This window comes from Lissotriton helveticus, chromosome 1_1 (assembly GCF_964261635.1).
Source record: "Lissotriton helveticus chromosome 1_1, aLisHel1.1, whole genome shotgun sequence".
NCBI classification, from domain to species: Eukaryota; Metazoa; Chordata; class Amphibia; order Caudata; family Salamandridae; genus Lissotriton; species Lissotriton helveticus.
In genome coordinates, this window is record NC_136057.1 from 1,855,086,840 (window position 1) to 1,855,103,604 (window position 16,765).

Sequence of the window (16,765 nt, forward strand, 5' to 3'; positions counted from 1 at the left end):
CCTAGGATGTGGAAGACAAAGTGTTGATCCCATTGAATGTCAGGAATTAGTGAATTTGCCATGCCTTCCACTCAAAGCTAAATGACTGTTTCTAATGAAGTTCACCACCCTGCTTTAATAGCAAACAGTAACAACCGGACACAGGTTTCATTTTGCAAACTACAAGTGGTTTGAAACCTTCGAGAAGGATTAAATAAGGTACTTTATAAATGAATTGACCCTCCATTAGAACCCATGTACAATGCTTATTTACTGCATCTTTCTTGGAATTTTCTAGTTGCAACAAACTCTTTTTGCTATTGAGCCTTACACGGTTTTGTATTCAATAACAGTGGTTATGACAACTCACCCTTTTGTACTGACAGTAGTCTTAGAGTTGCATTTCAATCAAACTATCACCCTTCCTGCATTCCTTTTGAGGGGAAGCAGCCACTACAAGCTGGTTAATGAACATTTCATGAGCTGGCATTTGTAAAGCCACTATTCAGAAATTAGTCCAATATTTTCCCTGACCTAATGGATTCATGGACCACCTCCATTGTTGGTCAAATTAGCCTCAATAGTTATTTGCTTATGGCCATTGTTGCTAGGCTTTATCTTTTAACTTATATTTTTCTTTCAGAGGAATGCTTTTTCTAATCTTTGTTAACTTATGACTATCACTGAAGAGCCTACCATGCAGAAGATTTGATTACTTTGTTGACGTCTTGGTTCTTTATAGTAGTGTTTATTTAATTAAAGAAACAGCCTTTCCTCCTCCCCGGCTGTTTTCAGGCATCGGGATGAATGGCAACAGTATTAGTTATTTAGTTAGGCTATGCTCCTTTATAAATAACTGGCTCCGAGAGACAAATGTCAGTATTGTGCATTCTGGTAGTGGAAGCATCTAGGCTTCTTAAAGGCACAGGTGAGCAACACTTTCTGGTCGAAATACCTTACATTTGAGACCACCAGTGGCCTCTGTGTCGTCCCAGCACATAGTACTCCTCTCTGGCACAGTAGTGGCAGTTCATCACATAATGGTGCCAACCCTGCATAATTGTGGTCCAGGTTTAATGCAAACTGTTCTTCGCAAATGTTGGTTATTCTTGGTTAAAAGGTGTGCACCACAATATAACGGTGCACTTTTATATTTTGGGTATCCTTGGCATAACAGGACCAACTTTTGGCATAATGGTGGCCATTTTTAACATACTAAAAAGAAAATAACACTGGCCACTGCCGGATGTTTAACATGCTGCCGTGGAGGTAGTGTCAATTCATTTCACTGTCTTACATCTTCAAAATGATAGCAAAAAGTTGCACACTGCTGCATTTTGACACAGGACAAACATCTTTTGCAGTGGTGCTCTTGACTTCAGAAGGGCCACTCAATAAGCATCTAGACCCTGGGACAGCACAATCCTAGAATGATGCTACAGTAGTTCTACACCTACTCTTTTTTCCAGGCCCAGTCTTCACACACAATGTGACTTATTATGGCACAGGAGCCAGCAACAGGGCAAATCACTGTTCAGCTTTTCATTCTGGCAGTTATTCACCCTGCATTGGCTTAGCTAGCAGACACCACCAGGGTGGTGGGTGGAGCATATGTCTGAATGTGCTCCACCTCTGTGTGATATTTACTAGATACTTTGTGAGCTTCTGGTAACTCAAAGGCTCCTTGTTGAAGATCCCTAATATAGACAGTCAGATTATAACATTGAATAAATATTGCTCAGAAAAGTAGGGTGTGCGTGGCCTTCTCTGTTCTTTTAACCTTGTATCTGGAAAAAATATGCTGATAACATGTTGAGATCTTTCTGTTTTCACAGTATCCCTTGTTTCTGTCATGTGCTTTCCATTCCAGAAACAGAAAGTAACATATGGAACTGGAAGTGCATCTTTGTTTAATGCAGCACATCCCACCTCCTCTTTTTTCCACTGTCTTGGAAAGCAGGTCACCCAAACAGTTCTCCAATTGTTGAGAAAAGCCTGTGTTTAGCTCTCTTTATTATACTAAACCAAAATACAAACATTTGATTCCTGGGCCATTTGTCATCTTCAATACCAGTTCTTTTCTTTCTCATCATAGTTCCCCTCTCCACACACCCAAACCTCTCAATAGTACTGCCTTTAAGAAACCCTGGATATATACTTGATTCCAGGTGCCACTTCTTAATCTAAATCTGCCGTCCTGTTTTTAAGAATGCAAATGAGCATGCTCTCCCATACATTACACTGCTGCATAAACCTATCATTTGTGAGTTGTTTTATAACCTCAAGCATACTTTATGCTACTTACTTAAACTCTGAATTCCTGAGTGATTTTTCTTCTCATACATGTATACATGGGATTATTTTTATAAATACTTGAAACATGCTTTACAGTGGCTGCTTGTGAAAACAACAAAAAATGTTTTCTAGTTCAAAACCTTCTTGCTGATGCTCCTAAGAGCACCTGGGGAACGTCCCCAAGGGCCAGACTGGACCCAGAAATGCTTACAAAAGCTCATGTGCCTCTTCACAAGTGGCACCATTTGCCTCCGTTCTGGCCAACTCTCTCCTCTGGATATGATTACAACTCCGTTTATTGATATCAGTTCCTCTTTTTCTGGACCCTTCTACGTAGATCCAAACATCCACTCAATTCGAATTTCTTACTTTGCTGAAGACTTTTTACTTCGACCATTTATTTTGGTACTGTGCAGACAGGCTTCAAGCCATGTTGTGCATGCTGGAAGCAGATGCTAGTTATTGGTCCACACAAAGTTTGCTTGTGATGCCTCGACACTAAACAGGGCTCCCAAGCCCTGCGATAAATGCTTTCTGATGCGTCCTAAAACCATCAGGGCTTGAAAAGTCAAATTCTACCCCTTAGGGTACAAGAAGCTGAATCATACACAATTGAGGTATCAAGACTTATCTCTGTCCACATCATCTTCATCAGATAAGCTGATGGCTGAGTTGAGGTACAAGTAGAAATAGAAGCATAAGAAGAGTAAACCAGAACCTTTGATACCCGCACTCTCCTGATCTCGGGATATGTCTTGCAGTTGGTGTTCCATAAAAAAGACAGTGGCTTCACCATCCTCTTAAGACTGTGTGTCCAACCTGAAGCTGATGTGCCCAGGGATTTCTAAGCCCTCGTCCATGCCCCAGTAAATCGGCACCTTGCTACAAATATTTATATAGATTCTCGTCCTCTGTTATGCCGTCTGGCTCCATTGATTTAGCAGTTAAATGTCCATTCATGGGCCTTCCCTGTGCCATGGGACCCAGGTCAAAATCAGCTCATTCCACCTTCGGCACTGATCTATGTGTCTACCATATACTACAGGCCTTGCCATGTACTACAGCTCTCATTTGTCTAGAATTTTCCCTGTCACGCTGTACCATAAGAAAACCATACCAGTTGTGAAGGAAGACACGGCTCTGGTTAGTCTTCATAGGCAGCAATATTTCTAAAAGATGACAGCTATTTTTGGGCTTGGCTCTGATGCAATAAATGGTTGTCAGCCTGCCTAAGATGAGGATGATGAGGTGGCAGATAACTTGCACTCATACTGAAACTGCTTTATATTGATTCGGATGGTTTTGTTTTGGACACCTGTTTTTCTTCATTTTACTTTGAAAAGGAATGGCGACCGATGATGAGAAAGGGGCAGGGAATTGGTAACATCTGCCAAACGCCCTGAGGGTTGTTCGCCCGTGAGGTGCCTTCCATTTCACCACACATTTTTTATTGTGTTTATTTTTCAAGTTTGGAGGATGGACTGTCTCAGTTGAGCAGACATCATTGGATGTGTTGAGTTGAATTCTGCCCGGAATCTCCCGCTTGCAGTTACAAACAACGGTTTGATTTGGACGGTCAGGCACAAGATAGCTTACACCTAACTACATATAGAGAGGGGTGAGGCTGGATTTAAAAAGTATATTTTTTTCCAGCAAATAGTGTTTTGATGCCTATTAGATGAATGCTAACCAACGTCCAGGGTACAGGGATTTTTTGGTATTACACTTCAAAAGCAGGACAGGAGGTTCAGAGGTGATGCTAATGGCACCGTCTTTTGCCAGCACCGGATATCCCTGCCTATGCTGCAGTTAGCGCAGAATTTAATGGAACAAGTGATGGGGGCATACATTATTTTCCTCTTTGTCACCAGGCAGCATTTTTAAATCTTGTTAGTGTACCCATCAGTGGGCATCTGGGGTGGTGGGCAGCCAAATACAACATTGCCTACCCTACTGGCTCTCAATTATTTCAGATCTATAGGCCCTCTAGATTGCCCAATTTCATTATTACCTATCCTTTATGGACACCCAGTTTTCATGCCTATATCAGGGGACTACACCAGTATTGTTTCCAAATAACGTTGATTTTGCTTGCTAAGTGGGATATCGAGCCTGAGATGGACCTCGGTTTCAAGGAAAATAGTGACTTGAGGTCAATCTTAGACCTCAAAGTTCTGATATTTCATGAAAAAGGAGGCAGTCAGGATGATGGTGAAAGTCAAGATGATGACCTTGGAACAAGTTCTGCTGGCCTCGAATGGAGTCCCAGAGGTAGCATCTTTGCTCTGTGATGGGATCAGTCTTTTTTCTTTGAGTTTAGTCATGTACTTCAGACTTACATGGTCACCTTGGGGCTTTGCAAAGATCATGTTGGTTGCATCGGCCTTTATGACCCATGTATTCCCATAACCAGTGTGACTGTTTACAGAATACTTGCCTTGGCATTTCTTGACCAATCTGCAGAAAACAGAGCAATTTTGTTCCTCCCTTGGAGTTTTTCAGCAAAGTGTCTAAGTCTCAGCTTCAACTTTGACAGACAACAGGCTTCAACCGGCCCTTTACTGGAGCAGCCTTGGACATATTCGCTTTGATGACATATCTGCCTCTGCAGGAAGTCCAGAGCATTCAGGATATGATTGCGATGTTTCGGACAAAAGCTACGGTTCCAGTCTTGATAGCTCAGAGTTTTCTTGGACTGTTGGTTTCTTGTATCCTGCTGGTATTCAACAATTGATGGCACATACAGGCCCTGCACTACACTGCACCCAACATTGGGGAAGCCCTTCAGACAAGATCTGTGTCTCTGATGAGGCTGCCGTCTCCTACAATTGTAGATGCTATACGCTAATCTGACATTGGCCAGATCGTTCTTCTTAATTGTGGCGCCGCGGCCAGGGCGACTGACTCCGGAATCTGTGGACCACGGTTCGATCCCCGGCTCCGGCGGCAGGTTAGCCCAGCACCATGTGACTCTGGGCAATAGCTCGCTTAATCTTCCCGACGGCACCCAGCGCCTAGAGACCCTTACGGAGTGGACTTTACTTTACCTTAATTCCTGCACCTTCTCTTGTTTGAGGAGATCAGTTTGGTGATAGGGTGCCCAGAGGCCCTGATATCTGATGTAGCCACACACCAGATAACTTTGCTGCAGCTGCATGCCATTCCACTGAGACTCATAGCCTTTTTGCCTTCCATCAAGAGTAGGTCAGTCCAGGTGGTGATGGACAACATGACCACCATGTGCTACTGCAACACAGGAGGCACTAGGTACACGGGCCCTCTTTCTGGAGGCCTTGAGATTGTATTGTGGTGAGTTGATTTTCACAAACTGGCAAAGTTCCTTAGGTTTATTCGTAATCTTGTGCATGTCATGTTTAGTTTTGGATTTGGGCTTATATTTTTTCCTGGTCACGTTTGAGACCAAGTCCTTGGAGATTTGTTCTCCATTCTCTCAGAAGTATTTGAAGATCTTTTCACTGGTGCAACATTTAGCAGAAAGACTTTGGTTGCAAAGTTATAGTTGAATCCGTTTTAAAGTATTTGGTTTTGTTCATGACCATAGATTTTAAAATTAAAATTCACTTTGCTGTTTGTCCGATTCTTGTCATTCACCTGTTTTATTGTTTTAGCTAGTGCGTTTTAAGATGTACTTTAAGATATGCGGCTGAATGATCCTTTCAAAATTAACTTTGATGGTATGTGTGTAAAGCTTGAAGTTTGAATTCACAGGATAGTTATTAGAGGACTAGCTTTGGTGATGATGTATTCAGTGAATTAATCCATGGAGATTTTGTTCATTCTTTGATGATGGTAGCTAATATGAAGTCCGGTGCTTCAAAAAGGAGTTTTAGACCATTTGTAGAATTTTGACTAGTGAGCAAATGGGAGTTTTAATTTTCTTACACTAGACGTGCTGGTGTAGTAGTGCTGTTCTGGCTCCAGGGCCTTTTTACTGTATAAACTGATGGTGTATCCAAGGGTAATAGAATGTTGATGGGAGCATGTGAAAGTTATTAAGCCAGAATTAGATGTGGTGAAGGAAGTACAGATTAAAGTCGGTGTTGGTGTAAAAAATAAAGGTATGTTAGACATTGTTAGTTCTGTAGTAAATATTTATGTTGAGCGACCATTATTTATTGGGGGAGTGAGTTAGATTGGTTTGAAATTATGGGCGAATCTGCCTCTTTAAATTCTGTTGCATATTCATAGGGTTTACTAAGTAACTTATACCCAAAGTCACTACAATTATGACTATTATTTAAGTTTTATAAAGCAGACCAATTGATTATAACTGTCTTAAATTATTTTTATATTGTGAGAGGACTCCTTGAAAGGAGCAATGTTGCTGTATGGTGAAACCTTGCCCTGAGCCTTTGTTGGTTTCATGAAACAGATGTGCTTATCCTTCAGGATTAGTAAATTCTTTATTGTTACCACAAAAGTTCATACTTTATCGAAGTTGAAATTAAAGATAATTTCTCAGAAAATTAGATATCGGACAATGCAATATTAATGTATTATTCTATTGTGAAAACTAGTTTAGCCTGGTCAATTGAATATAATTCTCTTTTTTTAGCACTATGATGCCATCATGAGATATATCAGCCAACCGCCTCTCCTCCTTGATGTGCACATTCACAAACCTCTGCTGACTGCCCGAACGTGGATGGATTCGCTGCTTGCATTTTTCCCTGGACTGCAGGTAAGCGTTCTATTGTTGAAGACCTGTAGTAGACAGTTTTTTAGAATTGTAATATTAATGAATTAGTCAAAAGAGAATTATTTTGCTAATTTTCAGTATCTTTCCCAACTCTTTCAAAGATCTTTACCAATGCATGTAATGACACCAGAATATTTCACATTTTAAGCATCAAGCTTTGATCGACCATTAACATGTTTCTGTAATGGAAACAATGTGGGTTTAAAGGTGCAATTCCTTCTGGTATTCTTTCCATATCATTTTGTTTCGTAGACCTTGTTTGAAAAGGGTGGTGATGCCACTAAATTCACGTATTAATCTAATACTATTTGACTGCTCTTTTGCTTCACTGTTATTGGGTTTCCTCCTGTAGATCAGTACTTAGTACATTTCCACATATTTGTCCCGTTTTTAATCAGATGTGAGCAGACGCGTTCACTTCTTTTTAGAGACACCACTGGACACTCTGTGGCTAAATGTGGGCTGCTCATATTTGTGTGGGCATAGTCCACCCAAAAATGGTGGGTAAGTTCGCCCACAAATTAGGAGAGGGGAATCAAAATGGATGGAAGCATATACTTTAAGTTTTACTTGGTTCCTTGGGACATTTGATGACAAAGTGCATCAGCTTCCCATTTGTATATTTCCGTCTCTAGATGCAATGCTTTATCAGTAATTAATCCTGCCATGTTCTTTACAGCCCGTGAGGACTGTAAAATGTAATTGAAATCCAATATTAGAGAAAGAATGTAACTACTTGTGTTCGCATAACTTTAACTGGGTATATGTTTTTGGTGATTGATACAAAATTGCTTTTCGATGTGAGGTTACTAGCAAAAAACAATTGATGAGTTTTTCACCAGAGTGTAAAAGTAAAGTAAAAGTCCACATTTGTAAAGCGCACAATCACCCGTAAGGGTCTCTAGGCGCTGGGGGCCGTCGGGAAGATTAAGCGAGCCCAGAGTCACATGGTGCTGGGCTAACCTGCCGCCGGAGCCGGGGATCGAACCGTGGTCCCCAGATTCCAGCGTCAGTCGCCCTGGCCGCGGCGCCACACCTCTCCCTGCTACTCTTCTTGCATCATTATTGTAATCTAGATTTGCTAAGGTAATAAAAATCATTTAGACTGACAAACTTGTGATTTGGCACTCTGGACACTGTGTCAGCTTCACTAGTCTCCAATTTAAGGACCAGTAATATTGGCTATCATTTGATATTCAGCTATATTAGTGGTGGAGAAACAAATGGACTACCACCACGGGATTCTTATAACAGTTCTACAAACCAACTACCAGCCTCCTCCAGCATAAATGTTTCTACTCTGTGCTAATATGTCATGAAACTACCTGTGTAAAACATGATAAAGCAAAATGGCATCACTCACTGATTGAAAAGCAAAACATAGAACCCAAACAAATACAAAAAAAAAAAATGTCCTCATTGTTATTTATTTGCTTTTTTAGGTGTTGAAGGGTGACATTCGGCCTGCTATAGAAACGCATGAGATGTTATACCAGGTGATAAAAAAACATAACTTCCTTCCAGAGGTAAGGCTATGTGGTGTTTGTTTTTTACATATTTGTATATACTTCAACTAAAGATGTAATTATGTAAAACAGGTGAGTGACATTAATGTACTATTTAGAAAGCGGAGAACTCCACTTGGAAAAATAAATGTCCCTAAGTTGTCATTTCCTCAAAGCTTTACTTCATTCGTGTAATTTACATAGTCTTACGTTCTGGCTATTCTCAACTAGAAGTGGATCCCAGCCATCAGTAGCATGGGACTTAAAACTGTTCAGTAGGAAGATTGTGTATGCCTGTAGCATGTATGCCTGTTAACTTTATATATGCTGCCAGTTACCTTAGCGTTTGAGAACCTGTTTCTTTCATGTTTTACATTTTGTCTAGGAGTTATTTTGTTCTCCCCCTTCCATCACCTACCTTAAGATCAGATAGAACATGCTGTAATATTGTAGCTTTAAATGATGCATGTCATGCCATCAATGTTCTGAAGCACCTAACCTCTGCATCCTGTGTCTATGCAGCAGTCCTCCAGTTCAAGCCTCTGCTCTCTGTGCTACCTTTGGAATAAGGTCCTTTCATGACATTCGGCTATTCAGTCAGAGTAAAGTTGCATGGATCCTGAAAGTCATTGGATTTCATCTCAGTTATGAGGAATCAGATGGTAGTGATTAACCCCTTCCATGCTGGTGACGAGCTGAGCTCGTCATCAGCGTTACCTACCATGTGCTGATGACGAGCTGAGCTCGTCATGTAACGCGGTAATTCTAAAAATGCTGCATACCGCGGGAAAAACGGCCGCACGCATGCGGTTAATTCTGGCCACAGGGCAGGTGGTCTTTCTGGCTGTGAAGCAGCATGGCATCCCTATGATGGACTTCCTCACATGAAGATGACACTCTCTTGCCCTACATAAGTGTTGTGAGTCATTGCTAGGAATTGATAGCACCAGGTGTTTAGTTTATCTATGGGTGACATATTCTAGTTGAAACATGATCTTACAGTAATGCTATAAAATTCCAAGAATTTGAAGATTTCCCCTGGCATTCCAGGTGCCCTCCTTTGAATACACCATTGTACTATCGATTTCAGCCCAGCCCTTCATCTTGGCACAGAGATGACAAGGTGCTGGTGCACTGTAAGATAAAGTCCACGTCCCTTCCTGGATGTGGGTCATTCTCCATAGTCTCCAGCAGCTCAAGTGAATCTGGAGACTTGGACTACGAAGTCGATCACAAATCTTCCATTGGATTGTCTCTTTCACAGTCCCAGTCTGGCATACATCCCATTTCAGATTCCTATGATTGAACCTGTAATCTATTATACAGCATTTGGACTTTCAGGTGATCAGGCTAGTACGTCCTTTTTTCTCATTAGGGGGTTGAGGACTGCATGGATGAAAGCATCAAATACTCTGATCCTTTGAATTAAGAGCAGCTGGATGAGATTCGACACCCCTCCCTAATATGCTGCCATCTATCCTTCTCTAAGACTTCTTTGTGGATTCTCCATTTCAAATTAGAAGCTAGAGAGACCACCGCCGTTTACTTGTCCCAATCAAAATTCCGCTGACTGCCGTGCATCTCCAGGCTCTCCTGGGGTAGGTTCAATGTTTGGTGAAGCCTATGATTAACCAGGACATCAAGTTCCGATCTAGACACCTGCCCAGAACTCTGTTGCCCCTGCTTATACTTTTGAGTTGGAGGATTCCCTCTTCAAGCTGATTGCCAGACCTCTTTACTGTCTATTATGTTGCCCTTGCCTGAAAATGAGTGCATTTATGCCATGGTGCCTGTAACTGTACCCCTTCGAAGACCATCCCTGCACATGGACACCCAAGTCCGCAAACAAGCCCTGGAGGTATGGAAGAAGCATTTATTAAACCCTGCCATTTCCAAAGCCCTGAACACCAAGTAGCAGGCTCCCAAGGACTTTCTGGTCTTTATGTCTGGGTATTTCCCCAGATGAATCTGTGCAGGTGATGTCAGCATGCCTGGAGAGCAAAGCAGCAGTCTTACCAATGGACAAGGAAGCAAAATGTCTCAAGGTTCATTGAACAAATTCTTCCAGGTGGGTGGTCTATCTGCAATAGTCGATTGCAATCATGGCCAGCTCCGATCTCAGTCTTTCGCATGGGTACAATCACTATGCTTCTTTGCTTATGGACTGTGCTTTAGAAACGTGCTCAAACTTGGGCAAAGACACTGCACTTGAGAGACTGCTGACACCTCATTGGCACAGCCATCCGGACTGTAGACACTGGTGTGTCCATGCATTGGTCGACATGGCTTAGGTCTTTGAACCTGAAGAAAGGGGCCCAGGGTAGAGTCCTTGGGCTGTGCAATACTGAGACCGTCATGGTGAAAACACTGAGTATCATCTAAGTCGTGCCAGCCAGATCAACTTTTTTCAGTCAACTAAGGCCTTTTAGTATTTCAAGGCTTGGAGTCTTCTTTTCTGGAAGAGGCTTTCCCTCTGCCACCACCCATATATACATAATTTGCATAGTTCCTATCTGTGGCAGTGACAGGCTGTGCTCTGCAGCTAACACAGGCCACTTCTGCAACAGTAAGCATCCTCTGAACTTTTTCAGGAGGTGGAGGTGCTTTTATTATTGCAATTAGTTGTGGAAAAGGAACAGGGCTACTATTCCTACATCTTCCTTGTAAAGAAAGAGGGTGGGTGTGCCTCCCTGTAATGGATCTCTACAATCTCAACCAGTCCTTTTCCTGAAAAAGTTTGAAAAACTAATTTTAGCCCAAGTTGTGCAGCTGAAAATAGCGACTTCCATTGTTGGATTTCTTTGTTGACATTCAGGTTTACAGAAAGATATGTTGGCCCCTGCAGGAACGTTCCTGCTTTAGTAGACGGTGCAGTGCTACACATCTATCTAGCAGTCTCTTTCTAGCAGCCGTCCTGGAGGACGTGTACTCCACTCTAGCTGACTTTAAAAGCCCTGTACAAGATTTGTTCTCAATGAACTATGCAAAATGCTTTTGTATTCTCCAGAATGATTGTCTCCAAGGGTAGTCTTGGAATTCTCTGCTTCCAGGAGGTTTACAGTCATGAGCCATGCAATAGAGCACCAACATACCTTCATTAACTTAAGTCAACTCTGTAGCTTCAGAGGATACTGTGATTGCATGTGTCTCCCAACAGAGTGATATCCCATGACAAGCTCTACATGTGCACTTTACAATTCTACTGAGCAAAGCACTCGAACCAAGTGCTAAAAGAGCATTTGAACCTCACTCCAGTGCGCTTACCGTGGTTTGGTGGCACTCCGTCCAACATCCTGGTGTTATGCACACTCTGCCTGCCCCAACCATAGTTCGCCTTTCCCCTTCCTCCTTAGAGTATGATTGAGGTCCCAGCGTAGGCAGCTCTACATCAGCGCCTCGTGGGACCCATCATTTCTCTTCATGCACTTAAACATGTTATAACTGAAGGCATTTTTTTCAATCTATTTTTGTTAGCATCCAAAAACACACATGAAATGGAGCCATGGCTCCGTGTAGTCCAGATTAGAAAATTAAGCACCCCTGTCTGTGCAATACATACGTCTATGTACCTAATGGCAGCATTCTACCATAATATTTGAAATTCTATACCACATGCCCCATGCATTTAAATGAGAACACTCTTCTGAAGGGAGAGGGGGAACAGGATTAAGAACATACCCTATCATGGAACAATCCTATTTAGGCACCAGTAACACCTTGATAATTTCAGTGGTTGAAGGCAAATAATCCTATAATCCACCAGCACCCCAACACAGGACACACCTTGTTTAGTTGCACTCTTAGAAAGAAGAAGTGACTATAGAGCACTATTTCTATTCAGCCACCGTCCTCCGCAATGATTTGTGAGACACTTAAGAATGGCGGGTATCCCAGGCTAACTATTAACATGTCGAAGTCACACCTGACTCCTGTAGGGAAGTGGGCCTTTTTGTCATGGTCACCCCCACTTTTTGCCACTGGTTTTGATGTTTTTCGAATGATGTGCACTGGGGGCCCTGCAAACCAGGCTCCAATGCTCATTCCGTAAAAACAAGGGTGAATGGTCTAATTGTGTTTACAACTGGCACACATTTTAGCCACTGTAAGGGACCCCCATACAAATTGTATGCAGACTCCCATTACAGACTGTGTGACATAGTGCCATGCCAATGTCACTGCATATAATATATGTAAGACACCCATACAGCAGGTCTTTGAGCCCTAAGGCAGGATGCTACCAAGATAAAGCTGATCCAGGACTCCTTTCCCTTGAGGCTGGTTGAAGTCTCCCCCAGCCTCGAGGATGGACCAGTTCCATCGGCCCCTTCGGGGTCAGTCTTGGCAGACTTTCCGCCAATTTTAGTCCCTTCGTCATTGACACTTATGGCCAATCCTAAATCTGGGTCGTCTCTTGACCCATGCCCGGCCAAATTTTTGGCGAAAATGGCGGCAGTTGTAAATCCGTTGGCGAACCCACTTCTGAATCCCTCTTTGAGCCGGGGGGTGGTCCCGCAGGCCTGGAAGCAGGCGATGGTCATTCCCCTCCTCAAGAAGCCTGGCCTAGACCCTGAGGTTTTGGCCAACTATAGGCCCATCTCTCTCCTCCCTGCGCTGGTCAAGATCTTGGAGAAGCATGTGCACATTGTGCTTTCCAATTTCTTGGAATCCCACAATTTGCTACACTCAACTCAATCTGGCTTCCGCCCCAATTTAAGCACCGAGACGGCGCTTCTGGAGGTGTCCGAAGCCATTAAAGAGGCACTGGATTCGGGAGGCAAAGCTATGCTTGTAATGTTTGACCTGTCGGCGGCCTTTGACACTGTCCCCCACGAGGGTCTGCTCGTCAGACTTCATGAGATCGGTCTGAGGGGGACGGTGCTCAGCTGGTTTAGATCATTTTTGGCTGGCCGTCGACAAACGGTCTGGGCCTCACCTAGCTCTGCCGTGATGCCGCCTTTGGGAGTCGGAGTCCCGCAGGGCTCTGTGTTGAGCCCGACTCTTTAACATCTTTATGACCCCTCTGGTGGCATTGGCCGAGTCTTTCGGGGCCCAGATCGTATCTTATGCCGACGATACCCAGCTCCTCTTTACGTGCGGGAAAGGAGAAGATTTTAATGGAGAGAGTATCCGTGAGTGCCTTGGGGCTGTTTTTAAATGGTTCCAGCTGAACAGCCTCAGGTGCAACTCAGATAAATCTGAGGTACTCTTCTTCGGCTGCCTATCCGACCCAGATTGGCAGGAATGGTGGCCTGCTAATATGTCTCCTCCAGCACGATCGTCCCAGCTAGCAAAGAACTTGGATCAAGATTGATAATGGTCTGACTTTAAGATCTCAGATCCTTGCTCTTACGGGTACCTGTTTTGGCCTCCTCAGGATGCTCCGGAAGTTTCTTCCTCTGCTCTCAGAAGATCACAGGAAGACCACGGTGCAGGCCTTAATTGGTTCAAGACTGGACTATTCCAACGTCCTATACCTTGGCCTGCCGGAGTATCTCTTAGAACGGCTGTAGGTGGTCCAGAACACGGCCGCGCGGGCCATTTTTGGCCTTCATAGGCGAGCAGAGTCTCCGGCCTTTTGCAGTCACTTCATTGGCTGCCTATCCGGAAGCAGATAGTTTTTAAGGCCTTGACCTTGGCACACAAGGCTCTTCACGCCTCGGGAGCTAAATATCTCCAAAGGAGGCTTGCCTTTTACCATCCACCCCGATCTCTGAGATCTGAATCGTTGTTCCTTGCTGTGGTTCCTCAAGTAAAGAAGGCCCGCATTGGAGGCCGCTCTTTTAGGCTGCGGGCTCCACAGCTTTGGAATACTTTGCCTTTGGCATTACGCAGCACCTCTAATTTTCTGACTTTTAGGAAGGGCCTTAAAACCTGGCTCTTTGCTCTTTAGTGTGCTCTTCTTTTCTCTGCTGGCTTTGTCTTTTTGTTTTTGTGTTGTGTTGTGTTTTGTCTTTCACAGGCTGTCAATAAAAGCGCCGGGACACTCTATCAGAGTAGCCGTGCGCTATAAAAGACTAAATTAACATAACATGCATTATATTTTACTTGAGGATATATCTGCATGTCTTGTTCTGTTACTAGATATTGCAAGTAAACACCTCTGCACCTGAGCTCCCCAGCCCGGGCTCAAGTAAACGGATGGTGTCTGTGATCCTGAGACCCTCAAGAGCCGAGCTCTCCCTTGGGTTCTGCCAAACTGGTCCCCAAGTCCCCACTTGCAGCCTTTCTTACAGGTACTTTAACCTTTGACTTTAGGATATACCATTTGAGGCTACCACCCTGTACAGAACCTCTACACCCTGACAACGCAGGGCATGTTATTTTGTACTGTTGGTCCTTTCTTGGACCTTGACCCCTACTTGCCCTAGGTCCATAAGAACAGTCCTGTAAGTCGTCTGTACGTTTATCTATGCAGTGAATGTTTCTCCCGTAGTATAACATTACCACATTCGAGGCTTATGCCTCAAATCTTGACAGCTAGGATTTTATATTCTTTCCTGGAAAAATCTATAACGTTAAAAGTAGTTTCCTGATTCTGATAATCTTGGTGTCTCAAATTATAAAAAAATCTGTTTTTTTTCTAAATTGGTCTCAAGTTTCTTCTCGAGCTTGTCTCATTTTTTGACTCTTTGTGTGCAACAAATGCCTTAACACTACCCTCTGATAAGCTTAAAATGCCCGCCCACACTACCACAAAAAGACCGTTTGGGATTATTAATTAAAATCCTGTAAACCAGTAAGGGTGGTCTGGACTTTCTACATAGTGTACCTCATTTTGGTGCTCTACTTAAAAAGCCAGCTTCCTCTCAGACCCTTCCTTTCATTGGAGCTGTTCTGGACACGTTGCAGTTTAGGGCTTATCCTCCCGAGAGGCGAGTCCAGGACATTCAGTGCGACAGAAGGTCCTTTGGGAGTGGCAGTGTGATCAGGCGACTGCCACTCTTGCTCTTGCCACACACTCCTGGCTCATTCGGGACACACTAGGATGAACACGCCTGTTCTGCATGTACTGGCAGGGAGATTGAGCAGCAGCAGATAACTGCATTCAATTTACCACCTGAGGTTGCAGATGTCCTTCTTTTTGCCAGCGTCCATCTATGTTGTCCATTTTCGCCAGGAGCTGAGAGAAACTTGTGCCTTTGTGTGGAGGCAGCATAAAAGACCTGTTACATGCTAAAGTGTCACATTTTTTTATTGTTTTTTTGTGGCCAATATTAAACGATATTTGTCTGCCCTTTAAGCCTTTTTCCATTTGTCGGGCCAACTGTCCTGGGTTTAATTTGCCTGTTGTAATGTGGTTTATTAAAGGTTTAACAAACATTGCCCCCAAACCGTTTTGTGATGCCACAGTGGGGTCTTAACTTGGTCTTGATATTTTTCATGTGTGCGCTTTTCGAACTGATGCAAAGTGGTTTGCTTGTCTCCTGACCTTAAAGACTGTCTTGTCTCACTGCAATCACTTCAGTTTGTTGCATGAGTTAACTCCAGACCCTATTGACACAACCGCCCCTACACCACCTTTCTTTAATGGACAAACTGGTGTGGAGAACTTGGGCAGCCTTCTTGCTGAAAGTCTTGACTTTTTCCACGTTGGGCAATCCATCAGTCTCTGAGTATTCTTTGCCTTGCTTCACCAATAGAAAGGAGAGGCTTGATCAGTTAGACCCCAAAATAGATTTAAGATTTTACATAGATCGCATCAAAGGTCATCGGGTGGACGATCAGCTGTTTGTGCTATTCTCTGGGGCGAAGAATGCAAAGTCTGTGCAGAAAAGGATTCTCCTGAGGTGGATAGTCCTCTGCATTAAGATCTGCTACGCACTGGCAAAAAAGCAGCCTTCAGAAGGTCTAACGGGTCCTTCCATCAAAGCCTAAGGCTGCTACTACTGCACATGTCTGTCCTTCACAACTGCTAGGCTGCGACGTGGGCATCGGTTCTAACAGCACATCTGTCTTGACACCCAGGTCCAGTGGAAACCACATTCTGCCCACTGAGTCCTGCAAGAGTTTTTGGTCTCAGTCCACTCCACAGATCCACAGTCTTGGGAGTTACTGCTTTGGTGTCTATTCTTATGGGGAGGAAACTGTGGTTAGAAGTATCCACCAGAAGAACAATTTACTTGCCTTCGATAACACTCTTTCTGGTGGACACTCTAACACTAGATTGTGCTGTGTTTTTTTTTAACCAACTAAAGGGTCCCAAATTAGAGCTCTGCACATTGGTACCAACATTTGTTTTGTGCTACGCATCCGAGGTCACGGAAAG

The 16,765-nt window shown here is 43.5% G+C and overlaps 1 protein-coding gene across 1 annotated transcript in view; it reads left to right on the top strand.

The window, feature by feature from the left end:
* EDEM3 (ER degradation enhancing alpha-mannosidase like protein 3) overlaps positions 1-16,765 on the top strand; it is a 501,369-nt gene that overhangs the window by 276,413 nt on the left and 208,191 nt on the right. The window contains exons 10-11 of the mRNA XM_078641446.1: positions 6,851-6,976; positions 8,437-8,520. Coding sequence (XP_078497572.1) covers positions 6,851-6,976; positions 8,437-8,520 — 210 coding nt within the window. The remainder of the gene's footprint in view (positions 1-6,850; positions 6,977-8,436; positions 8,521-16,765) is intronic.